The following is a 17,929-nucleotide window of genomic DNA, read 5'->3' as shown; positions in this document are numbered from 1 at the left end:
GAGGTCTGGGGGCTGCCCGGCAAACCGTGAAGCCGGTAGCGCTCGGGCAGCTGTTTCGCGTGACTGGGAGGGAGGAGGGGGAATGCGGGGCGCTCAGGGGAGGGGGCGGAGTTGGGGCGGGGCTGGGGGCAGGGAAGGGGTGGGGCCAGGACCCCGTGAAGAGTCCTCTTTTTTAATGTTTAAATATGGTAACCCTACTACTGCTGTCTAATTTTAAGCGAGAACAATACAACATCACTTCCCCTATATCCTCCTTTTTTGACCAAGCCTTCCCCAGGGTCCGGGCACTGTCATCTACCTGACAATTCCTCCACAATTCCCATCATAGAGGACTGATGTCCAGGGCTTCTGAGGACCTTGCTGCTCCTTGCCTGTCCCTCACCATAGTAACCTCTGACTAACCCCATTTAGGGTTGCCAGGCATCCAGTTTTCGACCAGAACGCCAGTCGATAAGGGACCCTGGTGGCTCTGGTCAGCACAGCTGACCGGGCTGCTAAAAGTCCAGTTGGCCGCAGTGGCCAGCTCCACACGGCTCCTGGAAGCGGCCAGCATATCCGCCTGGTTCCTAGGTGCAAGGGTGGCCAGGAGCACTCCACTCCCTACCCATGCCTGCAGTGCAAGTGCCACCCCGAGTGCCGGCTTCACAGCTCCCATTAGCCGGGAACCGTGGCCAATGGGAGTTGTGGGAGTGGCGCCTGTGGACAGGGGTAGTACGCAGAGCCCCCTGGCCACACCTGCACCTACGAGCCAGAGGGATATGTTGCCGCTTCCCGGAAGCTGCCTGAGATAAGCGCCACCTGGAGCCCACACCCCTCACCCCCTCCCACACCCCAACCCTCTGCCCCAGCCCTGAGCCCCTCATTTCTGACCCCACCCCGGAGCCCGCACCCAGTCCATACCCCCTCCCACAGCCCAACACCCTGAACCAGACTGGAGCCCCCTCCCACACTCCAAACCCCTCATCCCTGGCCCCATCCCAGAGCCTGCACCCCCAACTGGAGCCCTCACCCCCTCTTGCACCTCAACCCCAGAGCAAGCGTCAGAGGGAGGGAGGATGGAGAGAGCAGGGGGTGGGGCCTCAGAGAAGGGGCAGGGCCTCAGGGCACGAGTGTTCAGTTTTCTGTCATCAGAAAGTTGGCAACCCTAACCCTGTTTCTAAGAGATAGGCCTAAAACATAGCATTGTCCATGTAAGGGTTTATTACTGAGTTAATAATAAGAGTTTTCAAAACTCATTAACAACAGTGGTTTACTCAAAAAAAACCCATTAAGCCACAGAATACAAACCTCATTTTACCAAAGTCTCTACAGCATAAACAAATGATTCTGGGGAAAACTGACTTTTTAAGCTGGAAAATACTTACAAAATGTTCAGAATAGTTATTTTAATGCAATTATGATAAAAATGAGTAATGTAACTGCGGTTCCAATGAAAGCCTTTCCTTTTGGCCTATGTTTATGCAGGATGTCAGACTAGATTGGGGTAGTCAACCTGTGGCTCCGGAGCCACGTGGCTCTTCAGAAGTTTATATGTGGCTCCTTGTATAGGCACTGACTCTGGGGCTAGAGCTACAGGCACCAACTTTCCAATGTGCTGGGGGGTGCTCACTGCTCAACCCCTGGCTCTGCCACAGGCCCTTCCCCCAATCCACCCCTTCCCACCCCCTCCTCTGAGCCTGCCATGCCCTCGCACCTCCTTCCTCCCCCCCCACCCTGAGCTTCCTGCACGCCACGAAACAACTGATTGGGAGGTGCAGGGAGGGAGCAGGAGGCACTGATCGGTGGGGTTACCAGTGGTGGGAGACACTGGGAAGCTGATGGGGGACTGTTGACATATTATTGTGGCCCTTTGGCAATGTACATTGTTTAAATTCTGGCTCCTTCTCAGGCTGGCCACTCCTGAACTAGATGATCATAACAATCCCTTCTGGCCTGAAAAAAATCTCTGTGTTTTTTTGAGTTAGCCTTAAAGGGTTAATTGCTTTGTATTCCGAAGTATTGTATGCACTAATTATAAGTGTAATCATGGCAAATACATTCCAGCAGATATTTTTTTAAAAATTAAGAATTGTTCTGCAATGATTACTCATAATGTTAAAACTATTTATGCACCAAATTTAAGTCATCTATGCTAGGAAAAGAGGGACAAGGCAATTCTCCCTTTAATGCACATAGAAGAAATTCCATGGGAGTTAAACACAAATATCAAGGGGAAAAATATACTTTAGATTTCCTATCTATGGGCTATGTTGGGCCTGATTCTGATCTCCTTTATGATGATTTTACTCTGACACGCTACTGACTACGATAAGAGTTACTCACAATTCATCCTGAGACAAGTGAGAGCAGAATCAGGCCCATTGTTCCTAGTGTGTGCCAATCTTTTTAATTATTCTAGAATTATTCTTTTTAATTATTACAAAAAAACCCACAAATTGTTCTATAATGCCTGTTCTGAACTTTGGGACTATGAATCCAAGAGGGAAACATGTTGGCATAGCGGCTACACACTGGAGAGAAGATTTATGGAACTGGGCCCCTGGAAAATTCATGAAAAGTTTTGAAGTGATGTCATTTCATAAAGAAACAAATACAACTCATTAATTCACTCTGGGCATCAGCAGAGTCCCAAGCAGTCAGACAGAAGAAATAAGATAAAACAAATGCAAAGGTCTGCTACCCAGTATGTTTTTAACTGGCCCTGCCTTTGATTTGTAAAGGTGAGGCTGGTTGCCAGTTCAGCATTCAGTGCTGACCTTTTTATAGCAAAATGTTAGAGAATCTCTTTGCCTTCTTTCTACAGCTCCCTGAATATTTTCTCATAATATAAATTATGTTTAAAAGCCTCAGATGGTCTGCCCAACTTCTGCTGTGACTGTCCCATTTCTCTCCTCGCTGCATGTAGGTGCCTCTTTTTCTCTTGGCATAGATGCATTAAGTAAAGTGGAGGGCACCCTTGCAGTACAAGTCAAATAGTTATTTAAAATAAATCAGCAAGAAGCGTTGCTACACAGTAGTAGAGGAGGGGATATTTTTTGGTGTGTGTGTGTGTGTGTGTGTGTGTGTGTGTAAAGAAGAGAAAAGGCCATTTTGCTTAAAAATGTATGGCTTGGTGAAACAGACTTGTGAGATCCTTCTACCTTTTAAAGAGAGGATTGTGTGTTCCTCTGCATTTGGAAAACACCTAGCACATTTTAGGCACTATCTACACAATAAGAGTAAAAAGCAAAATATGACAAACAAAATGGAGTAGTTTGAAATTGCTTTAGCTCTGTATTCAATGTACTGTACTAGTAAACAATGAAGAAGTCATTAAATGTAGTCTTTGGCTTACTTAGTTTCCCAGTCTTTAAATGACAGACAATTCCCATGTTTCAAAAAAATGGACCTATTCTTGTCGCTTATAGCTTTCATATTACATTAGGAAAAGTAATAAAGCGGCAAGAAAAATAAGCTACCAAGATACACACAATAGGGCTTTCATAGTATTCATAGTGGAAGGAGACATCTGGTATCTGGGTGACCAGTAGAGATTCTGGCTGTATAAACACTCATTAGGGGCCAGATACCAGAAGCACTTATGCACATGACTAAATTTGCAGTTTATGGCCCTGTATTAACTGGTCAGGTTAAGAATCAACTAGTTTATTGACCGTCAAATAATTAAGGCTAAGGACAAATATTATTTTCCATTCTGGGAGTGAAATCCTGGCCTGTTGAAGTCAGCAGCAAAATTCCCCTTAACTTCAAAGGGCCAGGAATTCAAGCTTGTTAATGGCAGTGTTGGGCAGAATTGAGACTCCACAGAGTTTTGTAGCCTTCTGTATATCCGAATCTGTTTCATGGCAGCAAAAATGACAGCCACCTTGAATGTCTTTAAGGGAGAAGTCTCTGTGGCTGTTTCTAAAGCATTTAAATCTTAAATTTTAACTAGAAAAAGCCTATTCAAATAGACTTTGAGAACAGCTGCATGAACTCCTGCTACCGAACGAACAATAGTGAGTATGGCCCTGTGGGAAAATGAATGAATCCAAAGCCAGGAGGATCCTGCATAGCTCTCCTGCCTTCAGGCCCCATACACCTTGTGCAGTGGAACCACACCCGCAATCCACATTCTACAAGGCTGAGTGGGCTTCTGGATGGAAATATTCAACAAGGAAGCAGTGACAGCGGGTAATAGTGCACCTCTTCGGTCAATTCTAGCAATTGCCATTGAGCTCTAATTCACTATCATGTACTAATATGCTGCATTAAATCCTGTGAACGTAAAGATACCTTACTGCTTTGAGGGCTCACTACAGCATTTGCTCTTACATTGCTGCTGAGATGTGAGGTAAGATGATTGGTTTTGGTTTGAATTAGAAAAGGTGCAGATTTGTAGAGAGCAGGATAATCAGGATGCACTGCAGATATTGAAGTATGTATTTAATCTTTAAATATAACATTTACTGTTTTGTGAAGTGACTTGAGATCCTATTTTATTATTCATATTAGGACAAAGCCTGCTTTCCTCATTGAGGCCCTCATTCAAAAAAGCACTCAACTTTAAGCACACACTTTCCCATTGACTTCAATTTAGGATTTAGGCACATGCTTAATTTAAACATGTACTTCACTGCTTTCCTGAATAGGGATTCTTTCCTGAAACAGGACCTAAGGGTTTGAATCCAAAGCCCAATGACATCAATGTGGATTTTTCCATGAGCTTCAATGAGCTTTGGATAAGGCCATAAGTTTCTATTTAGTTTCCCAGGCAAACTCTCAAATGATGCAATTGTTCTTGAGCAAAGGCTGAGTAAGGATATTGGGGTTTGCTCCATCGTGTATATAAATTCACACTATGCCTCTGAGATATGATATTGCAAGAAAGCAATAGTTTAGTCTGCAGAAGAGAAGAATGAGGGGGGATTTGATAACAGCCTTCAACTACCTGAAGTGGGGTTCCAAAGAGAATATAATTCAGCTGTTCTCAGAGGTGGCAGATGACAGAACAAGGAGCAATGGTCTCAAGTTGCGGTGGGGGAGGTCTAAGTTGGATATTAGGAAACACCATTTCACTAGGAGGGTGGTGAAGCACTGGAATGGGTTATCTAGGGAGGTGATGGAATCTCCATCCTTAGAGGTTTTTAAGGCCCGGCTTGACAAAGCCTTGGCTGGGATGATTTAGTCGGTGTTGGTCCTGCTTTGAGCAGGGGGTTGGACTAGATGACCTCCTGAGGTCTCTTCCAACTCTAATCTTCTATGAATGCCAGCTCAGTTCTGAATACTGAAGTATGAGTCTCTGAGACTATCATGCACTTAGACAGAATCTTTCATCCCAGGATCCCAGAGTATTTTGCAGACATTAAGTAATGAAACTCACGTGTATTGTTTATCAATGTGATTCACAAACCCATTCCAAACATTATGTAAAAAGAGGATGGCCAATTAAATAAGGAGGAGACATTGGGCTAGACTGGCACCTTGCTCTCTTCCGTGAGAAAGGCAAAGCAGATAGCCCCAAGACCAAAGCAGAGATGAAACTGTGAGAGTCCCACTCTGATCCCTGGATCTTCTTTAGAAGGTGTAAGTTACACCAGCCCTTTCCTGGGCACAGTGTATTGTCTCTTTGGTGCCAGCTCAGCTGTGCTGGCCTGCATGTTGGGGAGTAGAGCCAAGGCTCTGTCCCCTCCCAGCCCCTGCCTGCCCACACCTTGTCCACCTGCGATGGGAGGGGGAGTAATTAATCATCACCTATGATACAGGGAGATCCAAGGTAGCTGCACTTGTCAACAGTAAGGGCCAAATCCTCAATCCTAGTACATGAGCCATATGTAGGGGAGATCTGCAGGGGTCCCAGTGGGGGAGGAATTCTCCCTACTAGGCCATGGAACAGCAGTGGAGTCACTGTGGGCCACAGGTGCTGGAACTAGGGGTGCTGTTGCACCACCTGGCTCCAAGTGGTTTCTATTATATACAGGGTTTACAGTTTGGTTCAATGGTTCTCAGCACCCCCACTATAAAAATTGTTCCTGCACCCCTGCTGTGGGCAGCACAAGGTGGTAGTAGGCCCCATAGCTAGTTACACCTTTTCCCTTCAGAGACATGTGCATGCACACACATTGGAACATGTCTGGTGGGCCCAGGTGCTGGATGCTCTAGCACCATTCACAATGCTATCCTGTGGGGGCAAAGTCCCTGCCATGCTTCATAGTGTACAGGGCTACAGATATCGTCCCTCCCCGCCCCACCCCTCGCAGAAACACACACATTCTACATTCAGGGCCCTCTACATCTGAAAAGGGGTTTTTCCCAGATCAACAAGGAAGGGACTGAGCAAAAAAACAACAGAATAAGAAGAAAGGGTAAAAGTTGTGTGATTAGCCTCTTTAAAAAAAATGCTAAAATGTTGCAGTGTTTACTGTTATCACGAATTCTCTGAAAACAGCCAAAAATATGACACAGCGAACAACCCTTGAATGAAATAACTAGTGTAACAAGTGAGAGGTCGCTAACAGGGCCCAGATCAGATCATCTTTCTCAAAGCAGTGGAGTATGTGTGCCTACAAGGTTGGTGCAGAAAAAAAAGACACTTTCCCCCCTTTAACATGAGGCCCCATCACAATAAGGGTTCCAGCAGTACACACTTCCTCCCAAGATCCTGAAGATGATTGATAGCCTCAGCACTTGGTGCTAGGTTCCCTATTTCACCACCTCTAGGCTTCTCAGTGCTCCAGTGGGTAGATCCCTTGCTGTGCTTGGGTGAGCAAAAACATCCCTGCCATACTTCATAGTTCAGAGAATACAGAACTGCGCAACGTGCTCTCTGCTATCCAGGCAGCAGAACCATAAAAGTCCTGGTGTGTTTTGACCCTTTGCTAACACCAGTCTTTGGATGATGTTCTGAACTTTCAAATCCCCCATCAATCTCCCTCTTCTTTCATGTCACTCACTTCTACCTGCCTGCCAAATACATTAGTGTCCCTAATCTCTTCTAAGACCCACATTCTTCCTTCATGTTCCCAGTTTCTTTTCTTCCTTCTTTGCAAATCCCTCATTTCCCTAAACATCCCCACCTCTCTTCCCCAAACCTTCATTCTACCATCCCCCCTTAAATGTCCAACAAATGCCCACAGCTTAGGACAGCCCCCATTCTACAATCACAGAAATATGACAGCTCATCTAGTCCAGTCCCCTGCACTGAAGCAGGACTATGACCATCCCTGACATGTATTTGTCTAAACTGTTCTCAAAAACCTCCTATGACCAAGATTCCACAACCATCCTGGGTAATTTGGTTCCATGCTTAACACTCTTATAGTTAGAAAGTTTTTGCTAATGTCTAAGCTAAATCTCCCTTGCTGCAATTTAAGCCTATAACTTCTTGTGCTGTACTCAGTGGATAAGGAGAACAATTTATCACCCTCTGCCTTATAACAACCTTTTACGTACTTGAAAACTGTTATCAAGTCCCCTTTGGTCTTCTCTTTTCCAGACTAAACAACCCTGTTTTTTTCTATATTTCCTTGTAGGTCATGTTTTCTAGGCCTTTAATCATTTTTGCTGCTCTCCTCTGGACTTTCTCCAATTTCTGCATATCTTTCCTGAATTGTGGTGCCCAGAACTGGACACAATACTTCCAGCTGAGGCCTTATCAGCTCCTTATCAAGGTCTTTCTGAACCTCCATTCCCCCCTTAACCTCCTCTCCAGGGGAGTTTGTCCCATATATCACACTCATCCCTGGTCAGTTCCTCAAGCGACCCTCATACAGGTCACCCCCAGCTCTACTAGCTCTCCAGGGTGAGTCCCCTTGTATATGTCCACACCCCATCCTCAGCTCCCCATCCCAAGAGGTCCTCCCATACATACCGTGCCCTGCACCTACTCCTATCCCCTGTACCTCTCACCAAGGGATCCCCTTATACCTGTATCCTCCTACTCAATTCTCTTCAACAGGGTGTGTCCCCCTCCACTTGCTTATTTCCCCTACAAAGCAGGCTGAAAGTTGGGGGGACACAAAGACAATGTTTTAGGGAGTTGGATGTGACAGGTTTGCCTCCCCCCCCTCCACAGTACTGTAACCGTCACCCCCATTCTCTGTAAAAGAATGCTGTGGGGTTAGCAATATCACACAGCAAATTAAAAGATAACCTACCAACAGTGGTGACCAACAAGCAAAGAGAACACACATGATCCCCAACAGCTGGACCAGTGTTTCCGTGGTGATTCTCCCCCACTGCTTGCTGGACTGAGATGCTGAGGGTTTGGTCCTGCACCGAGCCACTAAAGCTTTGATCGTGGCCAAGTTACATGCCATGGTGACGATCAGAGAGCAAAGTCCCAGAAAGGCAAAGGCTGAAGCGAAGAAGGTGTTGCCCACACCGTGGTTGTCCCCGGTGCTGATAAAACACCAGGTGCCGGGCCACTGCAGGGTGTACTGCCCTAAGCCAGCTATGGGCAGGAGGGCAAAGGCAAACACTGCCAGCCAGATGCTGAGCAAGACAGTCTTGGTCATCCTGGTTCGCATGTGGCTGGCGTACCAGTGAGGCGCTCTGATGGCCAGGGTCCTTTCTACGGCCATGGCACTGGCGATGAAGAGGGGGCAGAGGCCGAAGACAGTCATGCAGAACCCAAAGAAGGCGCACAGGTTGCCCGAGGGGTCCAACTCCTGCCAGTTCCTGCTGGCCAGATACACGGCGATGACCACGGGGCTGGTGAGGAGCTGGCCGACGAGGTCGGTCAGCGCCAGGGAGCCGATGCACAGCAGGAAGGACTTCTTCCGCGTGTTCTCCTTCTTCTGGCAGGTGCGGTACACCAGCAGCATGGCCAGGGCATTGCCCACCGTGCCCGTCAGCATCATGCTCAAGGGGAACGCCACCGAGACCGAGCCGCATCCCTCCGCGGGGCGCGCCGTGCCGTTGTCGGCTTCCCGCGTGGCGCCGGCACCGCCCCACATGCTGGCAGCGGTGCGGTTGAAGCGGCCCCACACACAGAGCTGGGGGGGCGTCATGCCGCCGGCTTGGCGCGGGAGCGGAGCCGCAGCAGCAGCAGCCCAGCCGCGGCCGCGCTGCCCCAGCCCATGGCGGGGAGCTCAGGCTCAGTGGGCCGAAGGGGCCAGCCGCCGAGCTATAAGGCAGAGGAGGCGGGGCCCCGGGGCTTCATTCATCCAGGTCTGCTGGGGGGCGCCCCTCCCCGGAGAGGCTGGCAATCGGCGCGGCTGGCGTCCAGCTAACCGGCGCGACGTGCGGAGGGGGGTTGCCACTGCCTGGGTCCTGCGCGCGAGCCGCCGCGTGCCGCCCTGCCAGCCTCGCCTCGCGGCCGGTTGCCAGGGAACAGCGGTAACAGTCCGCCCAGCCCCGGCATGGCCAGCGAGGCTCCGCCGGCGGGCAGCACAGCGCTAGCTTAGCCCGTGCCGGGGCAGCGCATCCCGCCTGGGGCGGCACTACCGAAAGTGCAACGCGGAGCAAAGTTGCCACAGACCGTTCTGCTCCTGGTCACATTTTTCCTCCTACAGATTGTTCCTGCCAGGGAGCTCTGTGGGCGCGCGGGGGAGGGGGAGAGAACTCGAATCCCTCCGACCATCAGCACATCACGAGGTTTCCTTTTATTTATTTGTAATTTGGGCCGGGGGGGGACGGACGAGGGACGAGAGGGAAAGAAACAAATGAGTAATGTACCTAGAAGTGTACAGGGCTAGTAGCGCCATCTAGCTCGAAATTAACACGGACACAAAATCCATTCAGACAGCTGCTCTGTTATGTTAAGCAATATCTAGCTCCATGATTTTAAAAGATTTTCTATATCGATGCCTTCTTATTTCTGTGCCAACAAAGCGAGAACCCAACTGTTTTCTTTGGTAAACCTTAAACACTTGTAAATAAAGTCAAACTGTATTTACAAGTACCTGTATAGACCTGGCACTATAAGGGTGATTATAAGAATAAAAGGAAGTGAAAAGGATGCTTCATCCTTCCCTGGAATTATCTGGTTTGATAGCGCTTTTCCACTGCTTTCTCATGTTGAAAATCAGCTATACTGGTATGTAATTTACACCTTTACATTGTTTTCAGGAGATGAAATCACTTTTTTTTTTTTTACAAATTCCTTAATATTCATTGGTTAGTTAAATACATTTAACATTAATTAAAATTGCTAGGTGCTTTTTATTCTACCCTTGCTGCTCATCTTCGACTTAAATTCACACCACAGCTGTTTTCTCTTCTTCATGGGGAGCTATATCCTAGAAACCTAAATTGCCCTGATTCCAGCCCTTAATTTCTTTTATCCAGTACAATAGCATAATTGCTAGTGAAACACAAGTTATTGTCCTGATATAAACATCACCTCTGCGGGTATCCATGAGCATTATTGTAGCATAAACACCAATTGTTGTCATTAACATCAAGCATCAGTATATAATAGACTACTGGAGTTGTTTTGGCAAATGACAAACAAAATGAGCCATCATCTTTCTCTTTAGAAATCAAAATTTGCCAGATATTAATTCATAATATTCATGCTGCTCCTGATTCCTTTCATATCAGGTTAAGGAGGAATAGAGCAAAACTAAAAACAGGATGTGGCGCAGTCTTTAAAATGTGGTAGTAGAGGAAAACATTTTTTAGTGGGGGAACTTCGTTCCCCCCTCCCCAGCCTTTGAGGCCACTTTATAATTTCTTCAGGTAAAAATCCATTTTAGCCAAACAATGGAAGTCTTAGGGCTGGTCTATACTTACCGGGTAGTTCGACGGCTGGGGATCGAAGTTCCGGGTTCGATTTATCGCGTCTGGTCTGGACGCGATAAATTGAACCAGGAAGTGCTCGCCGTCGACTGCGGTACTCCAGCTCAATGAGAGGAGTACCGCGGAGTCGACGGGGAGCCTGCCTGCCGCGTGTGGACCACGTCTGAACCGCGGTAAGTTCGAAGTAAGGTATGTCGAATTCAGCTACGTTATTCACGTAGCTGAATTTGCGTACCTTACTTCGACTTGGGGGGTAAGTGTAGACCAAGTCTTAGTTATAAGTAACTAATATTGTTTTTTTACTGGAGTTTACTATTTTATTCAGGTGTGGCAATTTTGAATAGATGAATAATGAATCTGGGGGGAAAGTAGTCATACAGAGTGAGTTTAAGGTATTTATTCTCCCATCTTAGGGAAGTTTGATTAGTTCTTCACTTTTGTATAAATGAAAACCTGCCATCAGGATCCATCTTACAGAGTGCCATCTTAGGGGACATAATTGCTAAGTTCAGGTATCCTCACTGGCAGATAATACTTTGTCATTCAAAGAGATAAATTCAGGTTTCATTAAAAAAACAAAACAAAAAACCCCAAATTTAACAGGTTTCAGAGTGGCAGCCATGTTAGTCTGTATAAACAAAACAATTTATTAGTCTCTAAGGTGCCACAAGTACTCCTCGTTGTTTTTCCAAATTTAACAGATATTTTCATGAAAAAATGTTGAATGCAACAAACATTTCAGTATTCTACTAGTGATTGAGAACCAGAAAGTGGAACTGAAGATAACACAACCAGTTCTAACACACCTGCATCCAACAATCTCAAATACACTTTATAAGCATTACATCTGAAGCTTTTTAAAGCTGCCTAATGGGTTTGGACACCCAATTCACATTAAAATTGGACATCCAAATCATTAGGCAGCTTTGAAAATCTCAGCCTAATTACACACATCTCACTGCACCCATGTGAGAATATCTATCTAATTGATATGACCCCAATAACTACAGTACCTGAGTGTCTCACCATTTTTGATGTACACCCCCCACATCATCTGTGTGAGGTAGGGCAGAGCTATTCTTCTCATGTACAGATGGGGTATTGTGGCCCAGAGAGACTAAGGCCAAGGCCCAAATCCTCAAAGGTAGTTAGGCTCCTAACTCCCATGGCTTTCAATTGAAATTAGGAGCCTAACTACCTTTGAGGAGCTGGGCCTAAGTGACTGGCCCAAGGTCACATAGGAAAGTCTGTAGTAGAGCTGGGGCTTGTACCTAGGTGTCCTAAGGCTTAGCTTGTGTCCTAACCACTGGATCACCTGGCCTCTCTTGTATTAGCTCCTTTTTACAAATGAGTAAACTGAGTTCAGAGAGCAACAAATTTGTTAGTCTCTAAGGTGCCACAAGTACTCCTGTTCTTTTTGCAGATACAGACTAACACGGCTGCTACTCTGAAACCTGAGTTCAGAGAGGTCAGGGAACTTGCTCAAGATCACAAACACGTCTGTTACAGCAACAGGATTACTGACACAACACGTGTCTCCTGTTTCCCAGTCCTCTTCTTGATCTAAGGTGTGAGAAAGAGGCTGAAATCAACTTATTTTCATTGTTGTAGCTGATAAGTACAAAGGATAGAAAACAGCCTAAATTAGCTGACGGTCGAAATGACAGACTGGACCTCTACATAGAGTGCTTCCGCAGACGTGCACAGGCTGAAATTGTGGACAAACAACATCACTTGTCCCATAACCTCAGCCATACAAAACGCAATGCCATCCACAGCCTCAGAAACAACTCTGACATTATCATCAAAGGGGCTGACAAAGGAGGTGCTGTAGTCATAATGAACAGGTCGGATTATGAACAGGAGGCTGCCAGGCAACTCTCCAAGACCACATTCTACAGGCCACTATCCTCTGATCCCACTGAGGAATACCAACAGAAACTACACCATCTGCTCAAGAAATTCCCAGCTACAGTACAGGAACAAATCTAAATGGACACACCCCCAGAACCCCAACCAGGGGTATTCTATCTGCTACCCAAGATCCATAAACCCAGAAACCCTGGACGCCCCATCATCTCAGGCATTGGCACTCTTACAGCAGGATTATCTGGCTATTTGGACTCTCTCCTCAGACCCTACGCTATCAGCACTCCCAGCTATCTTCGAGACACCACCGACTTCCTGAGGAAACTACAATGCATTGGTGTTCTTCCAGAAAACACCATCCTGGCCACCATGGATGTAGAAGCACTTTACACCAATATTCCACATGAGGATGGACTACACGCTGTCAGGAACAGTATCCCTGATGAGGCCACAGCACGCCTGGTGGCTGAGCTTTGTGACTTTGTCCTCACCCACAACCACTTCAGATTTGGGGACAACTTATACCTTCAAGTCAGTGGCACTGCTATGGTACCCGCATGGCCCCACAGTATGCCAACATTTTTATGGCTGACTTAGAACAACGCTTCCTCAGCTCTCGTCCCCTAGTGCCCCTCCTCTACTTGCGCTACATTGATGACATCTTCATCATATGGACCCACGGAAAGGAGGCCCTTGAAGAATTCCACCTGGACTTCAACAATTTCCACCCCACCATCAACCTCAGCCTGGACCAGTCCACACAAGAGATCCACTTCCTGGACACTACAGTGCAAATAAGTGATGGTCACATAAACACCACCCTATACTGGAAACCTACTGACCGCTATACGTACCTACATGCCTCCAGCTTCCATCCAAGACACATCACACGATCCATTGTCTACAGCCAAGCCCTAAGATACAACTGAATTTGCTCCAACCCCTCAGACAGAGACAAACACCTACAAGATCTTTATCAAGCATTCTAAAAACTACAATACCCACCTGGGGAAGTGAGGAAACAGATTGACAGAGCAAGACGGGTACCCAGAAATCACCTACTACAGGACAGGCCCAACAAGGACAATAACAGAACACCACTGGCCATCACATACAGCCCCCAGCTAAAACCTCTCCAGCGCATTATCCACGATCTACAACCTATCCTGGAAAATGATCCCTCACTCTCACAGACCTTGGGAGGCAGGCCAGTCCTCGCTTACAGACAACCCCCCAACCTGAAGCAAATACTCACCAGCAACTACACACCACACCACAGAAACACCAACCCAGGAACCAATCCCTGTAGCAAACCTCGTTGCCTACTCTGTCCCCATATCTACTCTGGCGACACCATCAGAGGACCCAACCACATCAGCCACACCATCAAGGGCTCATTCACCTGCACATCTACTAATGTTATATATGCCATCATGTGCCAGCAATGCCCCTCTGCCATGTACATTGGCCAAACCGGACAGTCCCTCCGCAAAAGAATAAATGGACAAATCGGACTTCAGGAATGGTAACATACAAAAGCCAGTAAGTGAACACTTCAATCTCCCTGGTCATTCTATTACAGATTTAAAAGTCACTATCATTGAACAAAAAAACTTCAGAAACAGACTTCAAAGAGAAACAGCAGAACTAAAATTCATTTGCAAATTTAACACCATTAATCTGGGCCTGAATAGGGACTGGGAGTGGCTGGCTCATTACAGAAGCAGCTTTTCCTCTCCTGGAATTGACACCTCCTCATCGATTATTGGGAGTGGACTACATCCACCCTGATTGAATTGGCCCCGTCAACACTGGTTCTCCACTTACGAAGTAATTCCCTTCTCTCCATGTGTCAGTATATAATGCCTGCATCTGTAACTTTTACTCTATGCATCTGAAGAAGTGAGGATTTTACCCACAAAAGCTTATGCCCAAATAAATGTTAGTCTTTAAGGTGCCACCAGACTCCTTGTTGTTTTTGTAGATACAGACTAACACAGCTACCCCCTGATACTTGACTAAATTAGCTCAACTCACCCACTTGCAGCACAATCCCCGTGAATGAAAAGGAAGGGGGATGGTGGTGGTCATCAGCACTGAGTGCTGCTATTTGGCTAAACTTTTTGGTATAGAGAATTCCATGATGTATGCCATTGTGTTAGATATTTGCATAGTGATACAGCAAATCCTATTGTCCTGCATAAATATGGCAGCAAATGTGCATGAGCTCATGGAAGCCTAAGATGGGAAAGTGTGCATGACTGCACCATAATTCAGATTCTAAGACCAGGAGTGACAGTTCTGCTCAGCTTAGTGACAAATCTGATCTTCTACATGACAGAGGCCATAATGACCCCCACTTCCTTTCCCAAGCCCTCATCCCCTGCAATCTCATTCCTGCCGACTGCTTTTTTATTTTACCTTGTTGCCAAAGGAATACAGGGAATTGCATTTGTCTCACAACAGCACCATCCAGTGAGGTGTTGTGTTAATAACTTGGTATTTTTCACACTCATACAGTATTTCAGGGACTATTTAAATCAGCTTTCTTCATGAAAGGTGCCAGCTGATATTTGGCTGGAAGTTAAATTATTTACATAAATGTACTAAATGCTAATTTTTGGCACTACATGCTATTTGTGCTTAATAGATTTATATGTATATGGGTATTCAGCTCTGCCTTTATTTTTAGTGGAATGGCTATTTTATGCACCTCAATCAATCTGAATCTAACAATTGTAGTCTCGTGATTTTATCCCTTGTACAGATAAAATTAAGGTTGTCTTTATATATTATTTGCTTTTTCTGGATGACAGTATAAGAACAAAAGTATATGCATGTAGGTAGGATTCCAGATCCACAGGAGAACAAAAAGAAGTTGGCAAGCAATAACAGATTCCACACATATTGTCAGGCCTTTTTGAATGTGAGCTTGTGTTCAGTGCAGCATTAACTCAAGGTATAACTTAAGTGTTGCCCCCAATTTGGCTTCCATGCGCACACAAACATCTACTCTAGCTGGAATAGAAGTGCTTTCAACCTTAGCTGGCCTGTCATGGGTTTGGGTGGAAGCTGAAGTGCTGCTGCTTGAACTGGTAATATAATGGGGACAGAGATACTCTGTGTTGCTAATCCAATCACTCTGTAAAGCTCGAGTGTTAGGGCTTGTCTACACTTGGAAATTTACTGAAATAAGAGTGGCCATCTGGGGGCTTACACTGAAATATCTTCACAAATCTTAATGGTGTTGGAGATTTGACTCAACAGTTCTAGTCGTGAGAATGTGAGCAAGATTTCTGTATTTACTGAACCCTGGCACATGTGATTAATTACATAATGCAGTAGGTAGAAATTGCCTTGGTCTTGTTTTTTTCTTGGATGACTTTAAGACTCCTAAAAAAGGTGGAGACCAGCACCACAGAGACTGCAGCCCTCTGTGTAAATTTCTCCATGCTCCAAGGGTTGTATTTAGCTTCCTTGCCCATTTAGTCCCTTGCCATTGTATTGAGACCACCAGCAAGCCTGGTTACTAACATGGTAGTTTTCAGATGGGGATGCTTACCCCTTAGCAATTGAACCCTGACATCTAACTCATCTCTCATAGGTCAACCAACCAACCATCAGATGTCAATTACTTCCACTTTCTCCTGACCTAGGTTAGATTCATACTGTTATTGACAGGCACAAAGATCTGTGCCCCATTGCCAGTTCCTGAGATACTCTGCTACCACTATCAGTTGCAAGGCTCTTTTCTCCCAGACTGCTACACTTATGTCAGATCTCCTCTAATATGCCTGCAATCTCCCTCACCCCACACCAGCTACTTTCTCAGTTACTTTCCATTGGCTAATCCTAGCACCCCTGATGTAGCAGTGTCCAATACATACATAAATAAATAAATAAATAAATGGAACATTACAAAAAAAACCCAAAAAACTAGAAAGTAGGGGATGGGTGAATGCATCCAGATTACAGGGTGATATCACAACCTGTCCTCTTCAGTTCAGCAACAAGACATTAGAGATGCCTGGGTCGGGCCTCACATTTCATGTTAACATTAATGGGTGTTTCACAACCAAATTAACATATATACATTGTTAAAAATATATCAGAGAACATTCTGTCTGCTTTCTCAAGCACTAGCACACTGCTGCTAGAAGAGCAATGTTGAGTCCACTCTTTTGTTCTCAAGAATAAGGCCCTGCACTAATTCTGAAGACCCAAAACGAGAGAATGATTACAAATTGCATGTGTTAAGGGACTGCTAGGCAGAGCTTAGAAAAATCTTTAGAAAATTATACCAAGCTAGGATTTTTGCCCAAATTCAGTTAGGAAGCTACAAGAATTGTCTGTCGGCCATTGTTTAAGGTAATCTAAAGGGGAGGGAGGGATGGGCTTGTATCTTGTAAATGTGGTTTTATTTTTATTTTAATTCTTCATTTTGTACATTATCAAGAGTCTCAAGTATTGTTTTTTTCTTATTTTGCTGGAGGTTTCTGATGGAGGAACTAGAAATGAGGATTTGAAGCTCCCTTGTCTCTTAAATGAAGGGGCAGAGATGTTGAATCGTGTTCTCATTGTTTAGAAGGCATTTGAGTTAAATGGTTTTTAATACCTAATAGTTGAAAATAATCCAGGTAAAAGCCAATTCGTTCCTCAATCAGGTTGCACTTGCTCGGCCTCAGTGATATCACAAGTTCTCCAAAATAGTTCAAAAAGTGTACCAAAGACATTAAAGTTCTTTTTTTTTTACAATGCTATCACCGACAGTAAAAAGATAATCAATACAAACAATTAATTTCAGGGATTCCAAAGCTCTTAAGTGACAGAGCACTGCAGACCAATTTTATGAAAATGTTTTTTTTTTTGTAAGTTTTACAAAGTGTCCTGCTTTCAACCTCCCTCCCTCTGTTGCTTTCTTTTAAAACCAGAAACTCAGATTCTGACAGATTGATATTTTAAAATCTCTAGGAGAGAAGTAGGGGATCAAGATTGTGACAAATGGTAGAGACGCTGATGTACTGTATTATCCACTGTTGACACTGAAGTGGATGATAGGCAGGCCCAAGAGGGCTAACTGAGCCACATACCAAACAGATGGACTAGTCTGTAACTGCCGATGAGGCACAGACTGAACTTTTGCTGTGGGGATGGCAACTGAGCTCTTCAATCAATCATATTGTGTGGCAGGATATAGGTCTATTCATTCTGTAGGAAAGGGGAGAGGAATGACAGTCGGACTATGAGAAGACACACCACTTCCTAGATCAACAGGAAATTGAAGTGTTTTACAAAATGTAACACGTACCATTTCATAAGTTTGCATTCAGCGCTTTCC

The 17,929-nt window shown here is 45.4% G+C and overlaps 1 protein-coding gene across 2 annotated transcripts in view; it reads right to left on the bottom strand.

Annotated features, from left to right (window-relative positions):
* LOC112115965 (prostaglandin E2 receptor EP3 subtype) overlaps positions 1-9,169 on the bottom strand; it is a 25,370-nt gene extending 16,201 nt beyond the window's left edge. For both annotated transcript variants that reach the window (XM_024213213.2, XM_024213212.2), the window contains exon 1: positions 8,136-9,169. In XM_024213213.2, the coding sequence (XP_024068981.2) occupies positions 8,136-8,990 (855 nt within the window). In that variant the 5' untranslated portion in view covers positions 8,991-9,169. The remainder of the gene's footprint in view (positions 1-8,135) is intronic.
* Between the last annotated feature and the right edge of the window lie 8,760 nt (positions 9,170-17,929).

Source organism: Terrapene carolina, unplaced genomic scaffold, assembly GCF_002925995.2.
Source record: "Terrapene carolina triunguis isolate 2854851 unplaced genomic scaffold, T_m_triunguis-2.0 Scaffold211, whole genome shotgun sequence".
Classification (NCBI taxonomy): domain Eukaryota; kingdom Metazoa; phylum Chordata; order Testudines; family Emydidae; genus Terrapene; species Terrapene triunguis.
Note: the sequence above shows the minus strand (reverse complement) of the source record. Positions and strands in the feature narration are given on the sequence as shown.